Below are 24,253 nucleotides of genomic sequence, written 5' to 3' on the forward strand. Positions count from 1 at the left end.
AATTTTTTTGTGGTTATCCATTTTATTTTCATTTTTTATTAGGTATTTTCCTCATTTACATTTCCAACGCTATCCCAAAAGTCCCACATACCCTCCCACCCACCCACCCCCACTTTTTGGCCCTGGCTTTCCCCTGTACTGGGGCATATAAAGTTTACAAGTCCAATGGGCCTCTCTTACCAGTGATGGCCGACTAGGCCATCTTTTGATACATATGCAGCTAGAGTCAAGAGCTCCGGGGTACTGGTTAGTTCATAATGTTGTTCCACCTATAGGGTTGCAGTTCCCTTTAGCTCCTTGGGTACTTTCTCTAGCTCCTCCATTGGGGGCCTTGTGATCCATCCAATAGCTGACTGTGAGCATCCACTTCTGTGTTTGCTAGGCCCCGGCAAAGTCTCACAAGAGACAGCTATATCAGGGTCCTTTCAGCAAAACCTTGCTAGTGTATGCAATGGTGTCAGCGTTTGGATGCTGATTATGGGATGGATCCCCGGATATGGCAGTCTCTAGATGGTCCATCCTTTTGTCACAGCTCCAAACTTTGTCTTTGTAACTCCTTCCATGGGTGTTTTGTTCCGAATTCTAAGAAGGGGCACAGTGTCCACACTTTGGTCTTCGTTCTTCTTGAGTTTCATGCGTTTAGCAAATTGTATCTTATAACTTGGGTATCCTAAGTTTTTGGGCTAATATCCACTTATCAGTGAGTACATATTGTGTGAGTTCCTTTGTGATTGTGTTACCTCACTCAGGATGATGCCCTCCAGGTCCATCCATTTGCCTAGGAATTTCATAAATTCAATCTTTTTATTAGCTGAGTAGTACTCCATTGTGTAAATTTACCACATTTTCTGTATCCATTCCTCTGTTGAGGGGCATCTGGGTTCTTTCCAGCTTCTGGCTATTATAAATAAGGCTGCTATGAACATAGTAGAGCATGTGTCCTTCTTACCGGTTGGGACATCTTCTGGATATATGCCCAGGAGAGGTATTGCTGGATCCTCCTGTAGTACTATGTCCAATTTTCTGAGGAACCGCCAGACTGATTTCCAGAGTGGTTGTACAAGCTTGCAATCCCACCAACAATGGGAGTGTTATTTATTTCTTCTCTGACCAGGTTATCATTGAGTAGAAGTTGTTCAGTTTCCATGTGTATGTGAGCTATCTGTTTTGGTTTTTTGTTTTTTGTTTTTTGTTATTGAAGGTTGGCTTTAGTCTGTGGTGGTCCAATAGAACACATGGAATTAATTCAATATTCTTGTAACTTTTGAGGTTTGTTTTCTGTCTGATCATATGGTCGATTTTTGAGAAGGTACCATGAGGTGTTGAGAAGAAAGTATATTCTTTTGTTTTAGGGTGAAATGTTCTATAGATATCTGTTAAATCCATTTGTTTCATAACTTCTTTTAGTTTCAATGTGTCTGTGTTTAGTTTCTGTTTCCATGATCTGTTCATTGATGAGAGTGGGCTATTGAAATCTATTATTATTGGGTAAGGTTCAATGTGTGCTTTGAGCTTCAGTAATGTTTCTTTTACAAATGTGGTTTCCCTTCCATTTGGGGCATAGATGTTCAGAACTGAGAATTCATATTGGTAGGTTTTTCCTTTGATAATAAGTATGTAGTATCCTTTTCTCTCTCTTTCTCTCTCTCTCTCTCTCTCTCTCTCTCTCTCTCTCTCTCTCTCTCTCTCAATATCTTTTGGCTGAATGTCCATTTTATTGGATATTGCTACTCAAGCTTGTTTCTTGGAACCATTTTCTTAGAAAAATTCTTTCACAGTCTTTTTCTTTGAGGTAATGCCTGTCTTTGTCACTGAGGTACATTTCCTGTATGCAGCAAAATGCTGGGTTCTGTTTATGTACCCAGTCTGTTAGCCTATTTCTTTTTACTGGGGATTTGAGTTCTTACCTCTTTTAATACTTGTTCTTTGTTCTATGCATTTGGCATTTTGATTATTATGTGGCAGGATGAACTTCTTTTCCAGTTCAATCTACTTGGAGTTCTGTGGACTTCTTGTGTTTATGGGCACCTCTTTCTTTAGGTTAGGGAAGTTTTCTTCTATAACTTTGTTGGAAATATTTGCTGGCCCTTTGAGTTGGGAATCTTCACTCTCCTCTATACCTATTATTCTTAGGTTCGGTCTTTTCATTGTGTCCTAGGTTTCTTGAATATTTTGGGTTAGGAGCTGTTTGCTATTTGTATTTTCCTTGACTGGTGTGTCGATGTCTTCTATGGTATCTTCTATACCTGAGATTCTCTCTTCTATCTCTTGTATTCTATTGGTAACACTGGCATCTGTGACTTCTGATCTGTTTCCTAGGTTTTCCATTGCCAGGGTTGTCTCCCTTTGGTGTCTTCTTTAATGTTTCTATTTCCATTTTTCAATCCTGGACAGTATTGTTCAATTTTTCCACCTGTTTGATTGTGTTTCCTTGTATTTCTTTAAGGGATTTATGTGTTTCCTCTTTAAGGACTTCCACTTGTTTACCTGTGTTTTCCTGTATTTCTTTAAGCGAGTTATTTATGTCCTTAACTCTATTATCTTCATGAGATGAGAATTTAGATTTGAATCTTGCTTTACATGTGTGTTGGGATATCGAGAACTTGCTGTGGGGGGAGACCTAGGTTCTGATGTTGCTAAGTAGTAGTGGTTTCCTTTAATTATGTTCTTGCACTTACCTATTGCAATCTATTTATCTCTGGTTTTAACTGAACCTGCTGACTGACTGGAGCTTGTCCCTCCTGTGAGCCTGTGAGTTTGTGTACCTGTGCGCCTGTGAGCCTGGATGTGTCAGAACCCCTGGGGTTGAGCTGCAACTAGGGTGTGTGCTGAGTGGGTGGGGATTCAGAGAAGAGGTGCAAACTGGAAGGAACACAGGTCTCTGACTGGGCTGAGTACCTGTGGCTCAGGATCCTGGGGGTCTTGGTTAAGGCAACTATGGGGTAGGGTTTGGGCTCTCACCTGTTATCCTGGATGTGTCAGAACACCTGGGGAGTTGAGCTGGGACTGGGGTGTGTGCTGAGTGGGTGGGGATTAAAAGTCTGCTTTTACAGGTGTAACAGGGCTCCAAAGGGTCATGTTGCTGTAACTCTTCTGGTCATTCTTGTTCATGATTACTGTATTCTTCTTCCTCCAAAGCATGGCAGAAAAGGCCTCCTCTCCTCTATGTCTCATTTCCTCTGTGACCCAGAAGTCCCACCTATTGATTCCAATTGTTTTAAATGTACTGGAGCTTGTTTTATAGCTTGCATGTACATGCTTTTGAGAGTGTGTATTATTCTGTTTGGAGAAGAATTCTACAGATGTCTGCTGTTTTATCTATTATCAAGAGTAGAATACTGAAGTTCCTACTATTACTGTAGAATTTGTTCTTCTTCCATCTCTGTCTGGTTTTGTTTATGTATTTATGGGTTTTAGTAGCAATAAACATGTTTGTTGTTGTATTTCCTGGTGGGTTGCAATTTTACCACTCTACAGTTATTCTCCACAATAAAACAAAATGCCTCTTTCTCTCTTATTTTTGTTTTAATATTTTTTACTTATTCACTTTACATCCTGTTCACTGCCCTCCTCGCAGTCACCCCTCCCACAGTCCTTCCCCCATCACCCTCTCTCCTCCTCTGGTCAAGTGTGGATGCCCCTGAAATTCCCTCCATCCTGGCACTTCAAGTCTCTGTGAGACTAGGCACATCTTCTCCCACGGGGGCCAGACAAGGATAAATTTGGGGTTAAGAATTTTGTGGGTGGTCTTCCGCTCGACTCAAGACTCGAGCCCCGGGCTACCTTGCCAGCAGAGTCTTGCCCAACACCCGCAAGGGTCCACACAGGACTCCCCACGGGACCCTAAGACCTCTGGTGAGTGGATCACAGTGCCTGCCCCAATCCAATCACACGGAACTCGAGACTGCGGTACATAGGGAAGCAGGCTACCCGGGCCTGATCTGGGGCACAAGTCCCTTCCGCTCGACTCAAGACTCGAGCCCCGGGCTACCTTGCCAGCAGAGTCTTGCCCAACACCCGCAAGGGTCCACACGGGACTCCCCACGGGACCCTAAGACCTCTGGTGAGTGGATCACAGTGCCTGCCCCAATCCAATCGCGCGGAACTTGAGACTGCGGTACATAGGGAAGCAGGCTACCCGGGCCTGATCTGGGGCACAAGTCCCTTCCGCTCGACTCGTGACTCGAGCCCCGGGCTACCTTGCCAGCAGAGTCTTGCCCAACACCCGCAAGGGTCCACACGGGACTCCCCACGGGACCCTAAGACCTCTGGTGAGTGGAACACAGCGCCTACCCCAATCCAATCGCGTGGAACTTGAGACTGCGGTACATAGGGAAGCAGGCTACCCGGGCTTGATCTGGGGCACAAACCCCTTCCACTCCACTCGAGCCCCGGCTACCTTGCCAGCTGAGTCGCCTGACACCCGCAAGGGCCCACACAGGATTCCACACGTGATCCTAAGACCTCTAGTGAGTGGAACACAACTTCTGCCAGGAGTCTGGTTCGAACACCAGATATCTGGGTACCTGCCTTGCAAGAAGAGAGCTTGCCTGCAGAGAATACTCTGCCCACTGAAACTAAGGAGAGTGCTACCCTCCAGGTCTGCTCATAGAGGCTAACAGAGTCACCTGAAGAACAAGCTCTTAACAGTGACAACTAAAACAGCTAGCTTCAGAGATTACCAGATGGCAAAAGGCAAACGTAAGAATCCTACTAACAGAAATCAAGACCACTCACCATCATCAGAACGCAGCACTCCCACCCCACCTAGTCCTGGGCACCCCAACACAACCGAAAATCTAGACCCAGATTTAAAAACATTTCTCATGATGATGATAGAGGACATCAAGAAGGACTTTCATAAGTCACTTAAAGATTTACAGGAGAGCACTGCTAAAGAGTTACAGGCTCTTAAAGAAAAGCAGGAAAACACAGCCAAACAGGTGATGGAAATGAACAAAACCATACTAGAACTAAAAGGGGAAGTAGACACAATAAAGAAAACCCAAAGCGAGGCAACGCTGGAGATAGAAACCCTAGGAAAGAAATCTGGAACCATAGATGCAAGCATCAGCAACAGAATACAAGAAATGGAAGAGAGAATCTCAGGTGCAGAAGATTCCATAGAGAACATCGACACAACAGTCAAAGAAAATACAAAATGCAAAAGGATCCTAACTCAAAACATCCAGGTAATCCAGGACACAATGAGAAGACCAAACCTACGGATAATAGGAATTGATGAGAATGAAGATTTTCAACTTAAAGGGCCAGCTAATATCTTCAACAAAATAATAGAAGAAAACTTCCCAAACATAAAAAAAGAGATGCCCATGATCATACAAGAAGCATACAGAACTCCAAATAGACTGGACCAGAAAAGAAATTCCTCCCGACACATAATAATCAGAACAACAAATGCACTAAATAAAGATAGAATATTAAAAGCAGTAAGGGAGAAAGGTCAAGTAACATATAAAGGAAGGCCTATCAGAATTACACCAGACTTTTCACCAGAGACTATGAAAGCCAGAAGAGCCTGGACAGATGTTATACAGACACTAAGAGAACACAAATGCCAGCCCAGGCTACTATACCCGGCCAAACTCTCAATTACCATAGATGGAGAAACCAAAGTATTCCACGACAAAACCAAGTTCACACAATATCTTTCCACGAATCCAGCCCTTCAAAGGATAATAACAGAAAAGAAGCAATACAAGGACGGAAATCACGCCCTAGAACAACCAAGAAAGTAATCATTCAACAAACCAAAAAGAAGACAGCCACAAGAACAGAATGCCAACTCTAACAACAAAAATAAAAGGGAGCAACAATTACTTTTCCTTAATATCTCTTAATATCAATGGACTCAATTCCCCAATAAAAAGACATAGACTAACAGACTGGCTACACATACAGGACCCAACATTCTGCTGCTTACAGGAAACCCATCTCAGGGAAAAAGACAGACACTACCTCAGAGTGAAAGGCTGGAAAACAATTTTCCAAGCAAATGGACTGAAGAAACAAGCTGGAGTAGCCATTTTAATATCGGATAAAATCGACTTCCAACCCAAAGTTATCAAAAAAGACAAGGAGGGCACTTCATACTCATCAAAGGTAAAATCCTCCAAGAGGAACTCTCAATTCTGAATATCTACGCTCCAAATGCAAGGGCAGCCACATTCATTAGAGACACTTTAGTAAAGCTCAAAGCATACATTGCACCTCACACAATAATAGTGGGAGACTTCAACACACCACTTTCTTCAAAGGACAGATCGTGGAAACAGAAACTAAACAGGGACACAGTGAAACTAACAGAAGTTATGAAACAAATGGACCTGAGAGATATCTACAGAACATTTTATCCTAAAACAAAAGGATATACCTTCTTCTCAGCACCTCACGGGACCTTCTCCAAAATTGACCATATAATTGGTCACAAAACAGGCCTCAATAGATACAAAAATATTGAAATTGTCCCATGTATCCTATCAGACCACCATGGCCTAAGACTGATCTTCAATAACAACATAAATAATGGAAAGCCAACATTCACGTGGAAACTGAATAACACTCTTCTCAATGATACCTTGGTCAAGGAAGGAATAAAGAAAGAAATTAAAGACTTTTTAGAGTTTAATGAAAAAGAAGCCACAACGTACCCAAACCTATGGGACACAATGAAAGCATTTCTAAGAGGGAAACTCATAGCGCTGAGTGCCTCCAAGAAGAAACGGGAGACAGCACATACTAGCAGCTTGACAACACATCTAAAAGCCCTAGAAAAAAAGGAAGCAAATTCACCCAAGAGGAGTAGACGGCAGGAAATAATCAAACTCAGGGGTGAAATCAACCAAGTGGAAACAAGAAGAACTATTCAAAGAATTAACCAAACGAGGAGTTGGTTCTTTGAGAAAATCAACAAGATAGATAAACCCTTAGCTAGACTCACTAAAGGGCACAGGGACAAAATCCTAATTAACAAAATCAGAAATGAAAAGGGAGACATAACAACAGATCCTGAAGAAATCCAAAACACCATCAGATCCTTCTACAAAAGGCTATACTCAACAAAACTGGAAAACCTGGACGAAATGGACAAATTTCTGGACAGATACCAGGTACCAAAGTTGAATCAGGATCAAGTTGACCATCTAAACAGTCCCATATCACCTAAAGAAATAGAAGCAGTTATTAATAGTCTCCCAACCAAAAAAAGCCCAGGACCAGATGGGTTTAGTGCAGAGTTCTATCAGACCTTCAAAGAAGATCTAATTCCAATTCTGCACAAACTATTTCACAAAATAGAAGTAGAAGGTACTCTACCCAACTCATTTTATGAAGCCACTATTACTCTGATACCTAAACCACAGAATGATCCAACAAAGTTAGAGAACTTTAGACCAATTTCTCTTATGAATATCGATGCAAAAATCCTCAATAAAATTCTCGCTAACCGAATCCAAGAACACATTAAAGCAATCATCCATCCTGACCAAGTAGGTTTTATTCCAGGGATGCAGGGATGGTTTAATATACGAAAATCCATCAATGTAATCCATTATATAAACAAACTCAAAGACAAAAACCACATGATCATCTCGTTAGATGCAGAAAAAGCATTTGACAAGATCCAACACCCATTCATGATAAAAGTTTTGGAAAGATCAGGAATTCAAGGCCCATACCTAAACATGATAAAAGCAATCTACAGCAAACCAGTAGCCAACATCAAAGTAAATGGAGAGAAACTGGAAGCAATCCCACTAAAATCAGGGACTAGACAAGGCTGCCCACTTTCTCCCTACCTTTTCAACATAGTACTTGAAGTATTAGCCAGAGCAATTCGACAACAAAAGGAGATCAAGGGGATACAAATTGGAAAAGAGGAAGTCAAAATATCACTTTTTGCAGATGATATGATAGTATATATAAGTGACCCTAAAAATTCTACCAGAGAACTCCTAAACCTGATAAACAGCTTCGGTGAAGTAGCTGGATATAAAATAAACTCAAACAAGTCAATGGCCTTTCTCTATACAAAGAATAAACAGGCTGAGAAAGAAATTAGGGAAACAACACCCTTCTCAATAGTCACAAATAATATAAAATATCTTGGCGTGACTCTAACTAAGGAGGTGAAAGATCTGTATGATAAAAACTTCAAATCTCTGAAGAAAGAAATTAAAGAAGATCTCAGAAGATGGAAAGATCTCCCATGCTCATGGATTGGCAGGATCAACATTGTAAAAATGGCTATCTTGCCAAAAGCAATCTACAGATTCAATGCAATCCCCATCAAAATTCCAACTCAATTCTTCAACGAATTGGAAGGAGCAATTTGCAAATTTGTCTGGAATAACAAAAAACCTAGGATAGCAAAAAGTCTTCTCAAGGATAAAAGAACTTCTGGCGGAATCACCATGCCAGACCTAAAGCTTTACTACAGAGCAATTGTGATAAAAACTGCATGGTACTGGTATAGAGACAGACAAGTAGACCAATGGAATAGAATTGAAGATCCAGAAATGAACCCACACACCTATGGTCACTTGATCTTCGACAAGGGAGCTAAAACCATCCAGTGGAAGAAAGACAGCATTTTCAACAATTGGTGCTGGCACAACTGGTTGTTATTGTGTAGAAGAATGCGAATCGATCCATACTTATCTCCTTGTACTAAGGTCAAATCTAAGTGGATCAAGGAACTTCACATAAAACCAGAGACACTGAAACTTATAGAGGAGAAAGTGGGGAAAAGCCTTGAAGATATGGGCACAGGGGAAAAATTCCTGAACAGAACAGCAATGGCTTGTGCTGTAAGATCGAGAATCGACAAATGGGACCTAATGAAACTCCAAAGTTTCTGCAAGGCAAAAGACACCGTCAATAAGACAAAAAGACCACCAACAGATTGGGAAAGGATCTTTACCTATCCTAAATCAGATAGGGGACTAATATCCAACATATATAAAGAACTCAAGAAGGTGGACTTCAGAAAATCAAATAACCCCATTAAAAAATGGGGCTCAGAACTGAACAAAGAATTCTCACCTGAGGAATACCGAATGGCAGAGAAGCACTTGAAAAAATGTTCAACATCCTTAATCATCAGGGAAATGCAAATCAAAACAACCCTGAGATTCCACCTCACACCAGTCAGAATGGCTAAGATCAAAAATTCAGGTGACAGCAGATGCTGGCGTGGATGTGGAGAAAGAGGAACACTCCTCCATTGTTGGTGGGAGTGCAGGCTTGTACAACCACTCTGGAAATCAGTCTGGCGGTTCCTCAGAAAACTGGACATAGTACTACCGGAGGATCCAGCAATACCTCTCCTGGGCATATATCCAGAAGATGCCCCAACAGGTAAGAAGGACACATGCTCCACTATGTTCATAGCAGCCTTATTTATAATAGCCAGAAGCTGGAAAGAACCTAGATGCCCCTCAACAGAGGAATGGATACAGAAAATGTGGTACATCTACACAATGGAGTACTACTCAGCTATTAAAAAGAATGAATTTATGAAATTCCTAGCCAAATGGATGGACCTGGAGGGCATCATCCTGAGTGAGGTAACACATTCACAAAGAAACTCACACAATATGTATTCACTGATAAGTGGATATTAGCCCCAAACCTAGGATACCCAAGATATAAGATATAATTTGCTAAACACATGAAACTCAAGGAGAATGAAGACTGAAGTGTGGACACTATGCCCCTCCTTAGATTTGGGAACAAAACACCCATGGAAGGAGTTACAGAGACGGAGTTTGGAGCTGAGATGAAAGGATGGACCATGTAGAGACTGCCATAGCCAGGGATCCACCCCATAATCAGCATCCAAACGCTGACACCATTGCATACACTAGCAAGATTTTATTGAAAGGACGCAGATGTAGCTGTCTCTTGTGAGACTATGCCGGGGCCCAGCAAACACAGAAGTGGATGCTCACAGTCAGCTAATGGATGGATCATAGGGCTCCCAATGGAGGAGCTAGAGAAAGTAGCCAAGGAGCTAAAGGGATCTGCAACCCTATAGGTGGAACAACATTATGAGCTAACCAGTACCCCGGAGCTCTTGACTCTAGCTGCATATATATCAAAAGATGGCCTAGTCGGCCATCACTGGAAAGAGAGGCCCATTGGACTTGCAAACTTTATAGGCCCCAGTACAGGGGAATACCAGGGCCAAAAAGGGGGAGTGGGTGGGCAGGGGAGTGGGGGTGGGTGGATATGGGGGACTTTTGGTATAGCATTGGAAATGTAAATGAGTTAAATACCTAATAAAAAATGGAAAAAAAAAAAACAAAAAAAAAAAATAAAATTATACTGATTAACCTTTATTTAAAAAAAAAAAAAAAAAAAAAAAAAAAAAAAAAAAAAAAGAATTTTGTGGGTGGAGTGGGCTGGTGTCCCTGGGTGGCTTAGCAGTTAAGAGCACCGGTCTCTCCATTTCCTAGCACAGTTTGCTTCAGAGGTCGATGAGTTGTGAGTGCTAGTGCAGCAGCACAGCTCTGGTGGAGGCTATTCTTACAAACCAGCCTTTTCCACACCAGCAGTGTATTTACAACTGTGAGTCTGTGCTTTGACAGTGAATACGTAGATTTCACTTTGCTTTTATGCAGCTTGACAGTCAGCCACTTGATGGGATTGCTTCCTCCATTCACTTCTACTATGTGACAAGAATCACTGGGTTAACGATTGCCAGGTTTTCTGTTTTCTTTGGCTTGGCTTGGCTTTCTGGATGCCTGTATCTGGTCTAACTCTAATACTTCCTTTGGATTCAGTGAAGGCCCTAGTGTAATACTTTTATTACTTTAGTGATTTTCTTTTATTCTTGAGTTTTCTTCATATTTTCTTTGGTACTTAACATAAATATATAAAGCTGGCAATGCTGCTCTGTGGTAGAACACTTGCCTGTTGTGCATAAGGTTCTAGACTGAAGACACAGTACTCCAAAAATAAGTGGACAGAGCAAGAGGGACAGAGAAGTGTTAATTCCATTGATACCCATTTACCATTTCTTGTTCTACTCATCAGTTTCTGTGGACTCTCACTTGCACCTCGGATCCTTTCCTTACTCCAACATAGATTCAGTCATATCTAAGTACTTTGTGCCATTCTTTAGTTGTGTTCATCAACAGCATCACTAATAAACATGCACATATATTGTATAATATCTTTTTAAATCATTTGTTAGAAAAAAGAGAGAAATGTACACATTACATTTTAATGATTGTATAACAGAATCTTCCTTTGTTCTTGGGAGTGAAGATGACTATATTGAATTGCTGTTTGAGACTTTTAGGCTGAAGAATTGTTCTTTGGGTTAGATTCCTAAGAGCTTTCTTCTACTCATGAATTCTCCAAGTTATCATTTCTTTTGCAATGCCCTTATCCTACATTCATTTTTTATTCATAAACTCTCCCAGTTCTTGTTTATCTTGTAACTTTATTTTACAGTCACTTTTCAATCATGATTTTGCCAATCCTCATTTACTAATCTTTCTACATTTAGAATATTGCCTTCTGCACCATCATGTGTGCTGAGAGAGAGCTACCCACCTCACTGCCATCACTAGGGTGTGATGAGTTGCTTTTTCTTGCTCTTCATCTTTATCATCCACATTTTTACTATCACATTGATAGTGGATCTATTTGTCTTATATCTTATTTTAGATGGAAATAAGCATTTACATATGTAATCAATAAATGTCATGAAAATTGGGAGAGTTTCTGGCCAATATTCATATAATATTTTTCTAGAATTTTTCTATCTCCTTTCTTTTCTTTCAGCTTAAGAAACTGTTTCTGTTTTAAGTGCTATCTTACATTTTCTCCAAGTGGCCCTTGTCATTCCCCTTTATTTTTATTTATTTCTGTGCATTTAGGGGCTTTGGTTTGTATAAATCCTAACAACATTTTCTGATTATTTTTACTTAAATATACTACAAAGTCTCCATGCCAACTTTCTAGTTCAATTATTACACACCCTTCTGAAAGAATATCCCCTTGTTACCCATAGTAGCCTTGAATTCCTGGTCCTTCTGCCTCCATCTCCCAGTTGCTGGGTGTGTGTCAGCATGCCCAGCATTTGTACCATCTTATTCCACATTTTTCTTTGAGTCTTTTATTTGATTAGATACTGTTATCATGCCTTTCTATTTCTTTCAACCAAAGTGTCTTTTTGGCTTTTTGTAATTTCTTTATTTTTATTTTATGTGCACTGATGTTTTGACTGCATGTGTGTCTGTGTGAGGGCGTCAGATCCCCCAGAACAGGAGTTACAGGCAGTTGTGGATTCTAGGAATTGAACCTGGGTCCTCTGGAAGAGCAGCCAGTGCTCGTAACCACTTGAGAGATGGTTTACATCTCTCAAGCCCCCTTTTCTGCATTTTGAACATTTGTAATATGTCCATATGTTCATATTTTTGTAGTGACCTTTGCCTTTGCTCATTCACTCCTTTTTTGGAGTTGGTCTTAAGTTACTGTCTGAAGTTACTTGCTTTTTTCCCAAAGAGCTTTATTTTTTCTTTTAAGATTCACGTGTCTTTGCTAAGTCCAACATTTGGGATACTTCCATGGGCAGTTTCTCTTGGCAGCTCTCCCTTACTCTTTGTATAGGTTATGTTTTCCTATTTCTCTACATAGCTCCTGTTTTTCTTTTTACTAAATGAATATTTAAAATAATAATAATAATATATTGTTACATCCTCTGACCAAGAAGTTGTGTGGGTGTATCTCTGTTTATGTGACCTTGTGTGTACACCTGTGTGTCTGTACGTGTTTCTTTCTGTATATATGTCTGAGTGTGTCTTTGTGTGTATGTATCTTTGTGTGTCTGTGAGTTTGTTTGCTTTAGTGGCTTCCCTGAACTACTTTCATAAGATCTCTGGTCTTAGAACACAAAGCTCTAAATCTGCTCATATATGCCTTTGTATTGGCATTGGAATGACACTTCCACGACTTTCCAGTATGTCATCCTTTCCTCACTCTGGTGAGCTACCAGCCTTGATGTGCCTAACTCTTAGCTGTTTGTCCCCATACTTACAAGGCAGTTGTTTTATTGCCTGTTACCCTAGCAAGGCCCAAGCTGTCCCATAACCCATCTCAATCAAACATTACTTTCATGGGTATATTTTTGAAGCTATTGTTTGAGGTTTGGTCTGACTCCAAAAGGGCTCTTGTTAGCTGTGTACTTTCTCTGGTTCTCTGGAAAACCGACTCCTGACTACAGTTTAACTTGAAATTTCTGGAGCCACTGTTGTCTTCTATGCTGCTTATCACAGAAGCATATATATATATATATATATATATATATATATATATATATATATATATATATATATATATCTGAATTCTCCTGCTCTGTTTCCAAATAAAGTCAAGTATTTAAAGTATTGAATGCTTTGAAATTTTGTGTTTTTATGATCAAACTCTCCTCCTCAATAAAGTCAATAAATCATTGTTTCATAGCCATCTGCTGAACAGTTTCTGTGTCTCTGTGTTTTATGAACAGGACTCTGGGTGGCCTTTGGAGGTCTTGGCTTTCCTTTCTACCATAGAAATCATATCTGTCATACTGTGGTAATCATACTGTGATAGGATAAGGGAACTGGGGCTGCAGTTATCCCTGCCAAGTCAAGTGCAGTCTCCATCCAGAAGGTGGATAGTCAGTTGAGAAAAACATCTCCCTATCCTTTAGTCACATTTGCATAAAATTTAGTCATTATAGGGCAGTTTTGGAGCTTGATGAGAAAGCTGGCAGACTGGCATCTTCTCATGCCAGCTTCAAATTGAAGTAAGAAGGAAAAGCCTCATCTTTATAGCCACACCCACTCTCAAGGAAACTTTCCCAAGTTTCTGAGTGAAACAGTTGGAGGAAGTAAGTTATGGCTTGCTACCACAGACTTTCACTGATCTTTGAGGGTATTCCATTGATTATCTTGCATAAATACTGTATCATATTAATGTTCATACAATTTCCAAACACTTTATAAATTTGTATTTCTTTGTTTATTTTTACCATAGAGTACCCATGACACTATTAGGAAAAATGGATATATACCCACTCATGCACACACACACACACACACACACACACACACACACACACACACACAACCAACCCTATACTGAATGCAGAATAGTTTGACAGAGTTTTGAACTCCATGTCATTCCCAGTGATTTGTTTTTCTGCTCAGGAATCACTTAACTGCTCTAATATACACAGAGATAATCTCTCTGTCATCACTTATGAAAGCTTCATAAGCTCATCAGTGACAGCTCTTAAGTATAATATGCAAAATCTTCCTGCATTCCCCTGTAAGTAGGACAGTGAGCATTGCCTTATCTCCAGTCTTCTGGATTCCATTGGCATTTTACCATCCCAGAGTGGATTTCATAGCTTAGCTTCTTATCCCAGTAGAGTGAATAAGGCCTGAAACTTTCCCTAGGCCTTAGGCTAGCATAATTGAATGTGTGTCGTGTTCCGTGGGCTACTTCATCTTGAAACCTCTCTCTCTCTCTCTCTCTCTCTCTCTGTCTGTTTCTCTGTGAGTGTATGTATGGGATTGTGCATGTGTGTGTGTGTGTGTGTGTGTGTGTGTGTGTGTGTACATACATGAGCACTGAGGGTTCATTTCAGGGCACAAGAGAGATATGCTTTCTCCCTCCTTATCAAAAAAAAAAAAAAAAAAAAGAAAGCACTTACTAAATACTTTGAGATTAATTTGGGAGGGTACCCTCCAGAATGTACCAATGACCAGGGAGGTAAGAGACTCTCAAGAATCAAAAGGAGAGGCCTTAGACAAGATGCCCTACAGTGGGGAGAGGGAACTTGTAGAGTCCACCTCTAACAGAAAGTTGGGGCATCAAGTAGGGATGGATTGCAATCCCACAGTCAAAACTTTGACTCATAGTTGTTCCTGTCTGAAAGAAATGCAGGGATAGAAATGGAAAAGAGCCTGAGGAAAAGAAGGTCCAGTGACAAGCCCAAAGTGGGATCGAATGCCTGACACTATTACTGAGATGCTGACCCCTGTTGTTGAATTAGGGAAAAGCTGGAAGACGAGGAGGAAGAGGGCAATCCTGTGGGGAGACCAGCAGTCTCAATTAATCTGGACCCCCAAGATCTCTCAAACACTGGAACACCAAACAGGCAGCATACACCAGCTGATATGAGGCTCCCAACACATACACAACAGAGGACTGCAGGGTCTGGGTTCAGTCAGAGAAGATGTACCTAACCATCAAGAGACTGGAGGCCCAGGGAGTTTAGGGCTCTGGTGGGGTGAGGAGTGGGAGGTGGGGACATCCTCTTGAAGACAAGGGTCTGTGGATGAGGTATGGGATGCAGAACAGTCAGAGGGTGAATTGGGAGGGGAATAAAATCTGGATTCGCTAACCGAATCCAAGAACACATCAAATAATCTTCCATCCTGACCAAGTAGGTTTCATTCCAGGTATGCAGGGATGGTTTAATATACGGAAATCCATCAACGTAATCCACTATATAAACAAACTCAAAGACAAAAACCACATGATCATCTCCTTAGATGCTGAGAAAGCATTTGACAAAATCCAACACCCATTCATGATAAAAGTCTTGGAAAAATCAGGAATTCGAGTCCCATATCTAAACATGATAAAAACAATCTACAGCAAACCAGTTTCCAACATCAAAGTAAATGGTGATAAGCTGATAGCAATCCCACTAAAATCAGGGACTAGACATGGCTGCCCACTTTCTCCCTACCTATTCAACATAGTATTTGAAATCCTAGCCAGAGCAATTCGACAACAAAAGGAGATCAAGGGGATACAAATTGGAAAAGAGGAAGTCAAAATATCACCTTTTGCAGATGATATGATAGTATAGATAAGTGACCCTAAAAATTCCACCAGAGAACTCCTAAACCTGATAAACAGCTTCATTGAAGTAGCTGGATATAAAATTAACTCAAACAAGTCAATGGCCTTTCTCTATACAAAGGATAAACAGGCTGAGAAAGAAATTAGAGAAACAACACCCTTCACAATAGTCACAAATAATATAAAATACCTTGGCATGACTCTAACTAAGGAAGTAAAAGATCTGTATGATAAGAACTTCAAGTCTCTCAAGAAAGAAATTAAAGACCTCAGAAGATAGAAAGATCTCCCATGTTCATGGATTGGCAGGATCAATATAGTAAAAATGGCTATCTTGTCAAAAGCAATCTGCTGATTCAATGCAATCCCCATCATGATTCCAACTCAATTGAGCAACGAATTAGAAAAGGCAATCTGCAAATTCATCTGGAATAAGAAAAAACTTAGGATAGCAAAAACTCTTCTCAAGTATAAAAGAACCTCTGGTGGAATCTCCATGCCTGACCTAAAACTGTACTACAGAGGAATTGTGATTAAAAACTGCATGGTACTGGTATAGTGACAGACAAGTAGACCAATGGAATGGAATTGCAGACCCAAAAATGAACCCACACACCTATGTTCACTTGATCTTTGACAAGGGAGCTAAAACCATTAAGTGGAAAAAAGACAGCATTTTCAACAAATGGTGCTGGCACAACTGGAGGTTATCATGTAGAAGACTGAGAATTGATCCATTCCTATCCACTTGTACTAAGATCAAATCTAAGTGGATCAAGGAACTCCACATAAAACTAGAGACAGTGAAACTTATAGAGGAGAAAGCGGGGAAAAGCCTCAAAGATATGGGCACAGGGGGAAAATTCCTATATAGAACAGCAATGGCTTGTGCTGTAAGATTGAGAATTGACAAATGGGACCTCATGAAACTGCAAAGCTTCTGTAAGGCAAAAGACACCATCAATAAGACAACAGGCCACCAACAGATTGGGAAAAGATCTTTACCTATCCTAAATCAGATAGGGGACTAATATCCAATATATATAAAGAACTCAAGAAGGTGGACTCCAGAGAATTAAAGAACCCCATTAAAAAATGGGGCTCAAAGGAGCTAAAGGGATCTGCAACCCTATAGGTGGAACAACATTATGAACTAACCAGTACCCCGGAGCTCTTGACTCTAGCTGCATATATATCAAAAGATGGCCTAGTCGGCCATCACTGGAAAGAGAGGCCCATTGGACTTGCAAACTTTATATGCCCCAGTACAGGGGAACACCAGGGCCAAAAAGGGGGAGTGGGTGGGCAGGGGAGTGGGGGTGGGTGGATATGGGGGACTTTTGGTATAGCATTGGAAATGTAAATGAGTTAACTACCTAATAAAAAATGGAAAAAAAAAGATTTCTTATCAAAAATAAAACCATTATTACAACATAAAAAAAAAAAATGGGGCTCAGAGCTAAACAAAGAATTCTCACCTGAGGAATACCGAATGGCTGAGAAACACCTGAAAAAATGTTCAGCATCCTTAATCATCAGAGAAATGCAAATCAAAACAACCCTGAGATTCCATCTTACACCAGTCAGAATGGCTAAGATCAAGAATTCAGGTGACAGCAGATGCTGGCGAGGATGTGGAGAAAGAGGAACACTCCTCCATTGTTGGTGGGATTGCAAGCTTGTACAACCACTCTGGAAATCAGTCTGGCGGTTCCTCAGAAAATTGGACATGGTATTATTACTGGAGGATCCAGCAATACCTCTCCTGGGCATATATCCAGAAGATATTCCAACTAGTAAGTAAGACACATGCTCCACTATGTTCATAGCAGCCTTATTTATAATAGCCAGAAGCTGGAAAGAACTCAGATGCCCCTCAACAGAGGAATGGATGCAAAAAATAAGGTACATTTACACAGTGGAGTACTACTCAGCTATTAAAACGAATGAATTTATGAAATTCCTAGCCAAATGGATGGACCTGGAGGGCATCATCCTGAGTGAGATAACCCAATCACAAAAGAAGTCACATGATATGTACTCACTGATAAGTGGATATTAGCCCAGAAACTTAGAATACTCAAGATATAAGATGCAATTTGTGAAACACATGAAACTCAAGAAGAATGAAGACCAAAGTGTGGATACTTTGCCCCTTTTTAGAATTGGGAACAAAACACCCATGGAAGGAGTTACAGAGAGAAAGTTTGGAGCTGAGATGAAAGGATGGACCATCTAGAGACTGTCATACCCGGAGATCCATCCTATAATCAGCCTCCAAACGCTGACACCATTGCATACACTAGCAAGATTTTGCTGAAAGGACCCTTATATAGCTGTCTCTTGTGAGGCTATGTTGGGGCAGTCAGCTATTGGATGGATCACAAGGCCCCCAATGGAGGAGCTAGAGAAAGTACCCAAGGAGCTAAAGGGGTCTGCAACCCTATAGGTGAAACTACAATATGAACTAACCAGTAACTCCAGAGCTCGTGTCTCTAGCTGCACATGTAGCAGAAGATGGCCTAGTTGGCCATCATTGAGAAGAAAGACCCCTTGGTCTTGCAAACTTTATATGCCTTAGTACAGGGGAACACCAGGGGCAAGAAGTGGTAGTGCGTGGGTATTGGAGTGGGGGGAGGGTATGGGGGACTTTTGGGATAGCATTTGAAATGTTAATGAAGAAAATACCTAATAAATAAAAAAGAGTTATGAAATTATAAAAAAAGATAAAAATAAATAAACTTAGTTTTACCTGTAAACTATGCCATATACAAAGATAAAATCATGGCACTTTTTCTTTTCAACATGAAATAGCAGGAAATGATTTTCCTAGAATGCTTCTGTTGCCTCTTTCCTGAATTTGTTTGTGACTTTTTACAGAAACATACAAATTACTAGCAGTGTCCAGAGTTAGTATTTGGAGGGAGATACTGAGCATGGTCCCTACATCACAAGAATGTAGAGTGCTGAGTGTTCTTGTCATGTACATAAGAGGCTTAGGGGAGGCAGTGAGCCTGAGCTCACAATTAAGAAAGAATTTGTGGAGCTTCATTTTGGAATCTTAAGGGCATCCATTCTTGGAAAACTTTTCACCAAATTATTGTAAGGTAAATTTATGTTGCTGTTTATCCTTCTCAGTGATCAAATTCCAATGTCTTTCAAGCAGATTTAGTATCTTTTAATGAGTTCTTTAGCTTTTAAAGGTCAAAAGTTTAAAAATATACAAGTACCTTGATATATTCTCAGTGAGAGACTGCTGATCTTGGATTTTCTTTGTGTTTTCAGCAAAATAGGAAGGCATATGCTGAGGATAAGCCAGTCTTTGAGCCCTACCAGGAAGCACCACTTTATGTCTACGTTTTAACTTACATGGGATATGGAATTGGAATCCTATTCGGCTATCTCAGAGACTTTATGAGAAACTGGGGAATTGAAAAATGCAATGCAGCTGTAGAGCGAGAAGAACAAAAAGTAAGTATGCTTGCCACCCTGGATCTGTGTGAGTGTCTACATCTTCCCCTTCTCAAATAGTCATTCAGGCACAGACCCTAGAAACAAGGATATGTCCAGGAACCATTCACCATAAATTCCATTCATCTCCACTTACTAAGCCATCTTTGATGTATTTGTGGCCTTGGTGTTTGTTTGTTTGTTTTCTACAAACATTTATTGAAATACTATTAATTACCAGGTACAGAATTTAAGATTTCTTGTTCATTATCACATTTAACTTAGATAATATTACCATTATCAATATGATAAATGATCATTTTAATGATGAGTGAACCAATGAGAAAGACAGCAGTGGAAGCAAGGGCACCTGGGAAGTACTCATCTCTGTTCTTCTAGATTATTTGTGGTCTATTCCAAATTAAGAATAGGTGCCTTGGTGAGAAGTGACATTTTAATTTCATGTTGAACAGGATTTCTTAATATTTGCACTGCTGGTATAACTCATTGGATGATTTCCCTCTTTGGAAAGTCTTGTGCATTGAAGGAATTCAAACAGCATCCCTAACCTCCACACACTAGATTTGCCATTAGATTTGGCTGACACACATAGTAATGATCAAGTCACTGAATTTAGAACCATTTACATAGCTATTTGTAAAGTATCTGCATTGCCTTTTTTCTGTACTGACCTAGAAAATAAATGAAAAGATAATCAGAGATCTATCCTGTATGTATATATAATTAGTTCTTTGGGAAATTTGTACACATCTTGATCATATTCACAGCCTCCACCAACTCTTTTCACTTCAAACCCCTTCCTTATACACCCATCTTTGTACCCTTTTTCCCCCTGAACCTATCAAGTGCAATTTGTGATTATCAAATATTCTTGGCTGTGTGATCTTTCACACATAGAAATTTCCCATGGCTAACTTACCAGAAGATCTATACTCTTAAAGAAAACTGAATTTCCATCTTCCAGAAGCTAACAATTACCAATAGTTCCTCAGCACTAGTGTGCCTTCATGCACACATCTCTCAGTGTTGGAATTTGGTCTGTCTTGATCTTGTGTATGCTGTGATACCCTATGTGTTGCTACCTGCTGTATTTGTTTGTTTGTTTGAGGCCCTTCCTCTACAATGATCCATAAGCCTTGAGAGGAAAGAGTGCCTATATTAATGTTCCATTTAGTGTTGAGCATTCTTCAGCCTCTTATTGTCTGCACCTTGACTAATTGAAAGCCTCTCTTTGTGTTGACCACGATGTACTGCAAAAAGAGACTTCTCCAATGAAGGTTGAGAAATTCACTATTCTTTGGGTATATCTAATAGGAGACAATTAAGACAGATATAACCCCTACTTTCAAATAGCTAAACATAAAAAAAGATGCTGATAAGAAGCCAGATAAATAGGTAGAAGGCACTAGGAGAGCTTTTAAGAGTGCCTGACCTGAACGTGTTGCTGAGAAAAGGCTTCTGGGATGAACAAAATTAAATTATGAACAAAGAAGAGAGTAAGAGGTAAGGCAAATGGTAGGTATTCTTTAAAGAAAGGGACAGTGATACAAGATGGTCCAGGGATAAGAGGATAGTCAAAAACTTAAGGAACTCCAATGCTTGAGTATGAGACAAGGACCATGTGAAAGGCAAGTAGGATCAGACTAAAATCTTTTTTTATAATCCATGAATGTTTATTATAAGAACAATGAGAAAATACTGATGGATGCTGTACTGGCTAGTTTTGTGTCAACTTGACACAGCTGGAGTTATCACAGAGAAAGGAGCTTCAGTTGAGGAAATGCCTCCATGAGATCCAACTGTAAGGCATTTTCTCAATTAGTGATGGGGAAAGGCCCCTTGTGGGTGGGACAATTTCAGGGCTGGTAGTCTTGGTTCTATAAGAAAGCAGGCTGAGTAAGCCAGGGGAGGCAAGCTAGTAAGGAACATCCCTCCATGGCCTCTGCATCAGCTCCTGCTTTCTGACCTGCTTGAGTTCCAGGCCTGACATCCTTTGGTGATGAACAGCAGCATGGAAGTGTAAGCCGAATAAACCCTTTCCTCCCCAGCTTGCTTCTTGGTCATGATGTTTGTGCAGGAATAGAAACCCTGACTAAGACAAATTGGTACCAGCATAGTGGGGTATTCCTGTGACAACCTGACCATGTTTTGGGGAGGACTGTGGAAGGACTTTGGAACTTTGGGCTAGAAGATCCATTCGTTGTTAAGAGCTCTGTCAGATGTTGTGTAGGAGCTTGGAAGATAATGTTGAGAACAGTGCAGAAGATGGAGGCCTGGCTTGTGAAGTTTCAGAGGGAAAATTAAAGACTCTTTTCAGGGCCATTGCTATTTTGGAGTTTGATTATTCTGTGGTTCTGGTTAGCTGGAACTGAAGAATCAGTTGTGATTAACAAGATACCAGAACTACTAAAGCAAAACCTTTGCATTACTGGGACTATTGATGCTGGTTAGCTGGAGCTAAGAAATTAGCGGTGATTAAGAAGAGACCAGCATCATTGAGGTGACATCTTCTGGGAAGTGTTTTCTGAAAGCACAAAGAGGCTGTGTTCTAGAGATGGCCAAGGTTGTACTCCTGCTGCAGCGGGACTTGGTAATATGTAAGGGTCACCCAGGTGGTACTGGTTTTGAAGGCATGAAGGGGTCACGCAAAGCAGCTGAGGCTCGGCACTGTGAGAGGCCAGGGAAGGCCATTGGTGAAGGTGCAGCCTCAGTTGCAATTGAAGGCCCAGGACTGAAGGGGTCATGCAGTGTTTTGGAGATGCCAGTACCATGAGATGACCACCAAGAGCAGCAGCAGCAGTGGAGTACAGGCATCTGGAGCCTAGAGGATGATGTGTGTGCTACAAAGGGCCTGGCTGGAGAAGTGACCCAAGCCCTTGGAGGAGCCCAGAAGATCGTGAGTTGGATCCCAGACATTGGACGGTTGGAGATTGACTTTTGCTTTTGATTGTGACTGTGCCCTGATATTTTCCCTCTTGAAGGAAGAAACTGTTTTAGTGGAGCCCACAGTTAAGAGACTTTTAATTGTAAAAAAGACTTTGAATTTTAAAAGAGATGGATATTTTAAAGAGATTGAAAATTTAAGAATATGTAAAGACTGTGGGACTTTTAAAGTTATTTAGAATGGGGATGAATAAGATTGTAAGGGTTGAGGCTTACTAGTGATGTTTTTGTGTGTCAAGTTAACAAGGGGTCAATTGTACTGGCTAGTTTTGTGTCAACTTGACACAGCTGGAGTTATCACAGAGAAAGGAGCTTCAGTTGAGGAAATGCCTCCATGAGATCCAATTGTAAGGCATTTTCTCAATTAGTGATCAAGGGGGAAAGGCCCCTTGTGGGTGGGACAATTTCAGGGCTGGTAGTCTTGGTTCTATAAGAAAGCAGGCTGAGTAAGCCAGGGGAGGCAAGCTAGTAAGGAACATCCCTCCATGGCCTCTGCATCAGCTCCTGCTTTCTGACCTGCTTGAGTTCCAGTCCTGACTTCCTTTGGTGATGAACAGCAGCATGGAAGTGTAAGCCGAATAAACCCTTTCCTCCCCAGCTTGCTTCTTGGTCATGATGTTTATGCAGGAATAGAGACCCTGACTAAGACAGATGCAGAAGAATTCAGAGTCAAATTTGAGCACACACCCTAGACAGTTGGTCTGTCCAAAGGGTTTGTCATCAGCTTTCTTTCTCTACTACTACTGCTAGCAACTATACTTCATCCCTTCTCTTAAGGCCTCATTCACAAGATTTAAGCTCTTTCTATTCCCGTGTTCACTTTTTCCTGCCTCTATATGGTTTAAACTCCATGAGCTATGATACATACTCTACTTGATAAACATTCTTGCCTGGGAGAGGGGCTGATTTCCCTTTAAAGTGACAATTACTAAGTTGAGGTGGTTGCGTGGTGTCTATCAACCACATTAGTATATTTAGACACTGACTCTTGTCTACATTCATTTCCCTCTTCAAGCCCCCAGTACCTCTCGACTCTCTTGATGTTCAATAATAATCTATTGCTTCCTATTTTATTGAGAAAATGAAAGAGGTGAGTTCCTACACTCTTACTTCTCCTCTCCCAGTTGGACATCTGAGCTTCCACTTGAGGCATCTGCCTTCCACAATTTTTCCCCGATCAGTAAATTGTGACTCTGACAGTCCAGGTCTCTGTACAAAAGCCTCCAAGTCATCTTTGATGTTGCCTTTTCTCTTACACCCCAAGGCAAATCTGTTAATAATTATTGGTTGCCCTGTATTCAAAATATGTTTATCATCAGCTGTTCTTCAATGTCCACACTGCTGTAGGTCTGTCCAAACTGCTATTTTCTCTTACCCAATAAACTTGATGCTCACCCTCTAGCCCTATGAGCTCTTCTCAACAGACAGCCAATATGATTCTTTTAAACCTAAACCCTAAATACTCCTAAACCTAAACCCAAGTCAAGCCACATCCTATCTTTGTTCAGAACTCTCTAATGTTTTTCCAAGTCACTAACTAAAATCAGATCTGGGGGAAGCCCTGCAAAATGTGGTCCCTTCTTTTGCCTCTAATTTATCTCCTCTACCACTCTCTCCTGGTTTGCTCTACTTCAAACACTAAGATCTCCTAGATCTTTCTCTAACTCATCCTGATTATTCCATCTAACTTAGGAATTTTTAATTTCCATTTCATTCCTCTTGGAATGGTCTTCCCTTTGGTATTTATATAGCTCACTCTTGCCTGAACTGCCCCTATAAAACCAATAGCCAGTCATCAAGATGGCTCATCAGAAGAAGTTCCCCAATAACCACTGCTCAATGTGTCTGTTTCTATGTCAGTGCCATGCTATAACTATAACTCTGTAGTATAACCTAAAATCATGAACACTAATGCCTCCAGCAATTCTTTCATTGTTCAGAATTGTTT

General features: G+C 40.6%; 1 protein-coding gene across 2 annotated transcripts in view; it reads left to right on the plus strand.

Annotated features, from left to right (window-relative positions):
- Window positions 1-24,253, plus strand: part of Sptlc3 (serine palmitoyltransferase, long chain base subunit 3) — a 143,149-nt gene that overhangs the window by 24,470 nt on the left and 94,426 nt on the right. For both annotated transcript variants that reach the window (NM_001356507.1, NM_175467.4), the window contains one exon: window positions 19,177-19,362. In NM_001356507.1, the coding sequence (NP_001343436.1) occupies window positions 19,177-19,362 (186 nt within the window). The remainder of the gene's footprint in view (window positions 1-19,176; window positions 19,363-24,253) is intronic.

This window comes from Mus musculus, chromosome 2 (genome assembly GCF_000001635.26).
Source record: "Mus musculus strain C57BL/6J chromosome 2, GRCm38.p6 C57BL/6J".
NCBI lineage: Eukaryota > Metazoa > Chordata > Mammalia > Rodentia > Muridae > Mus > Mus musculus.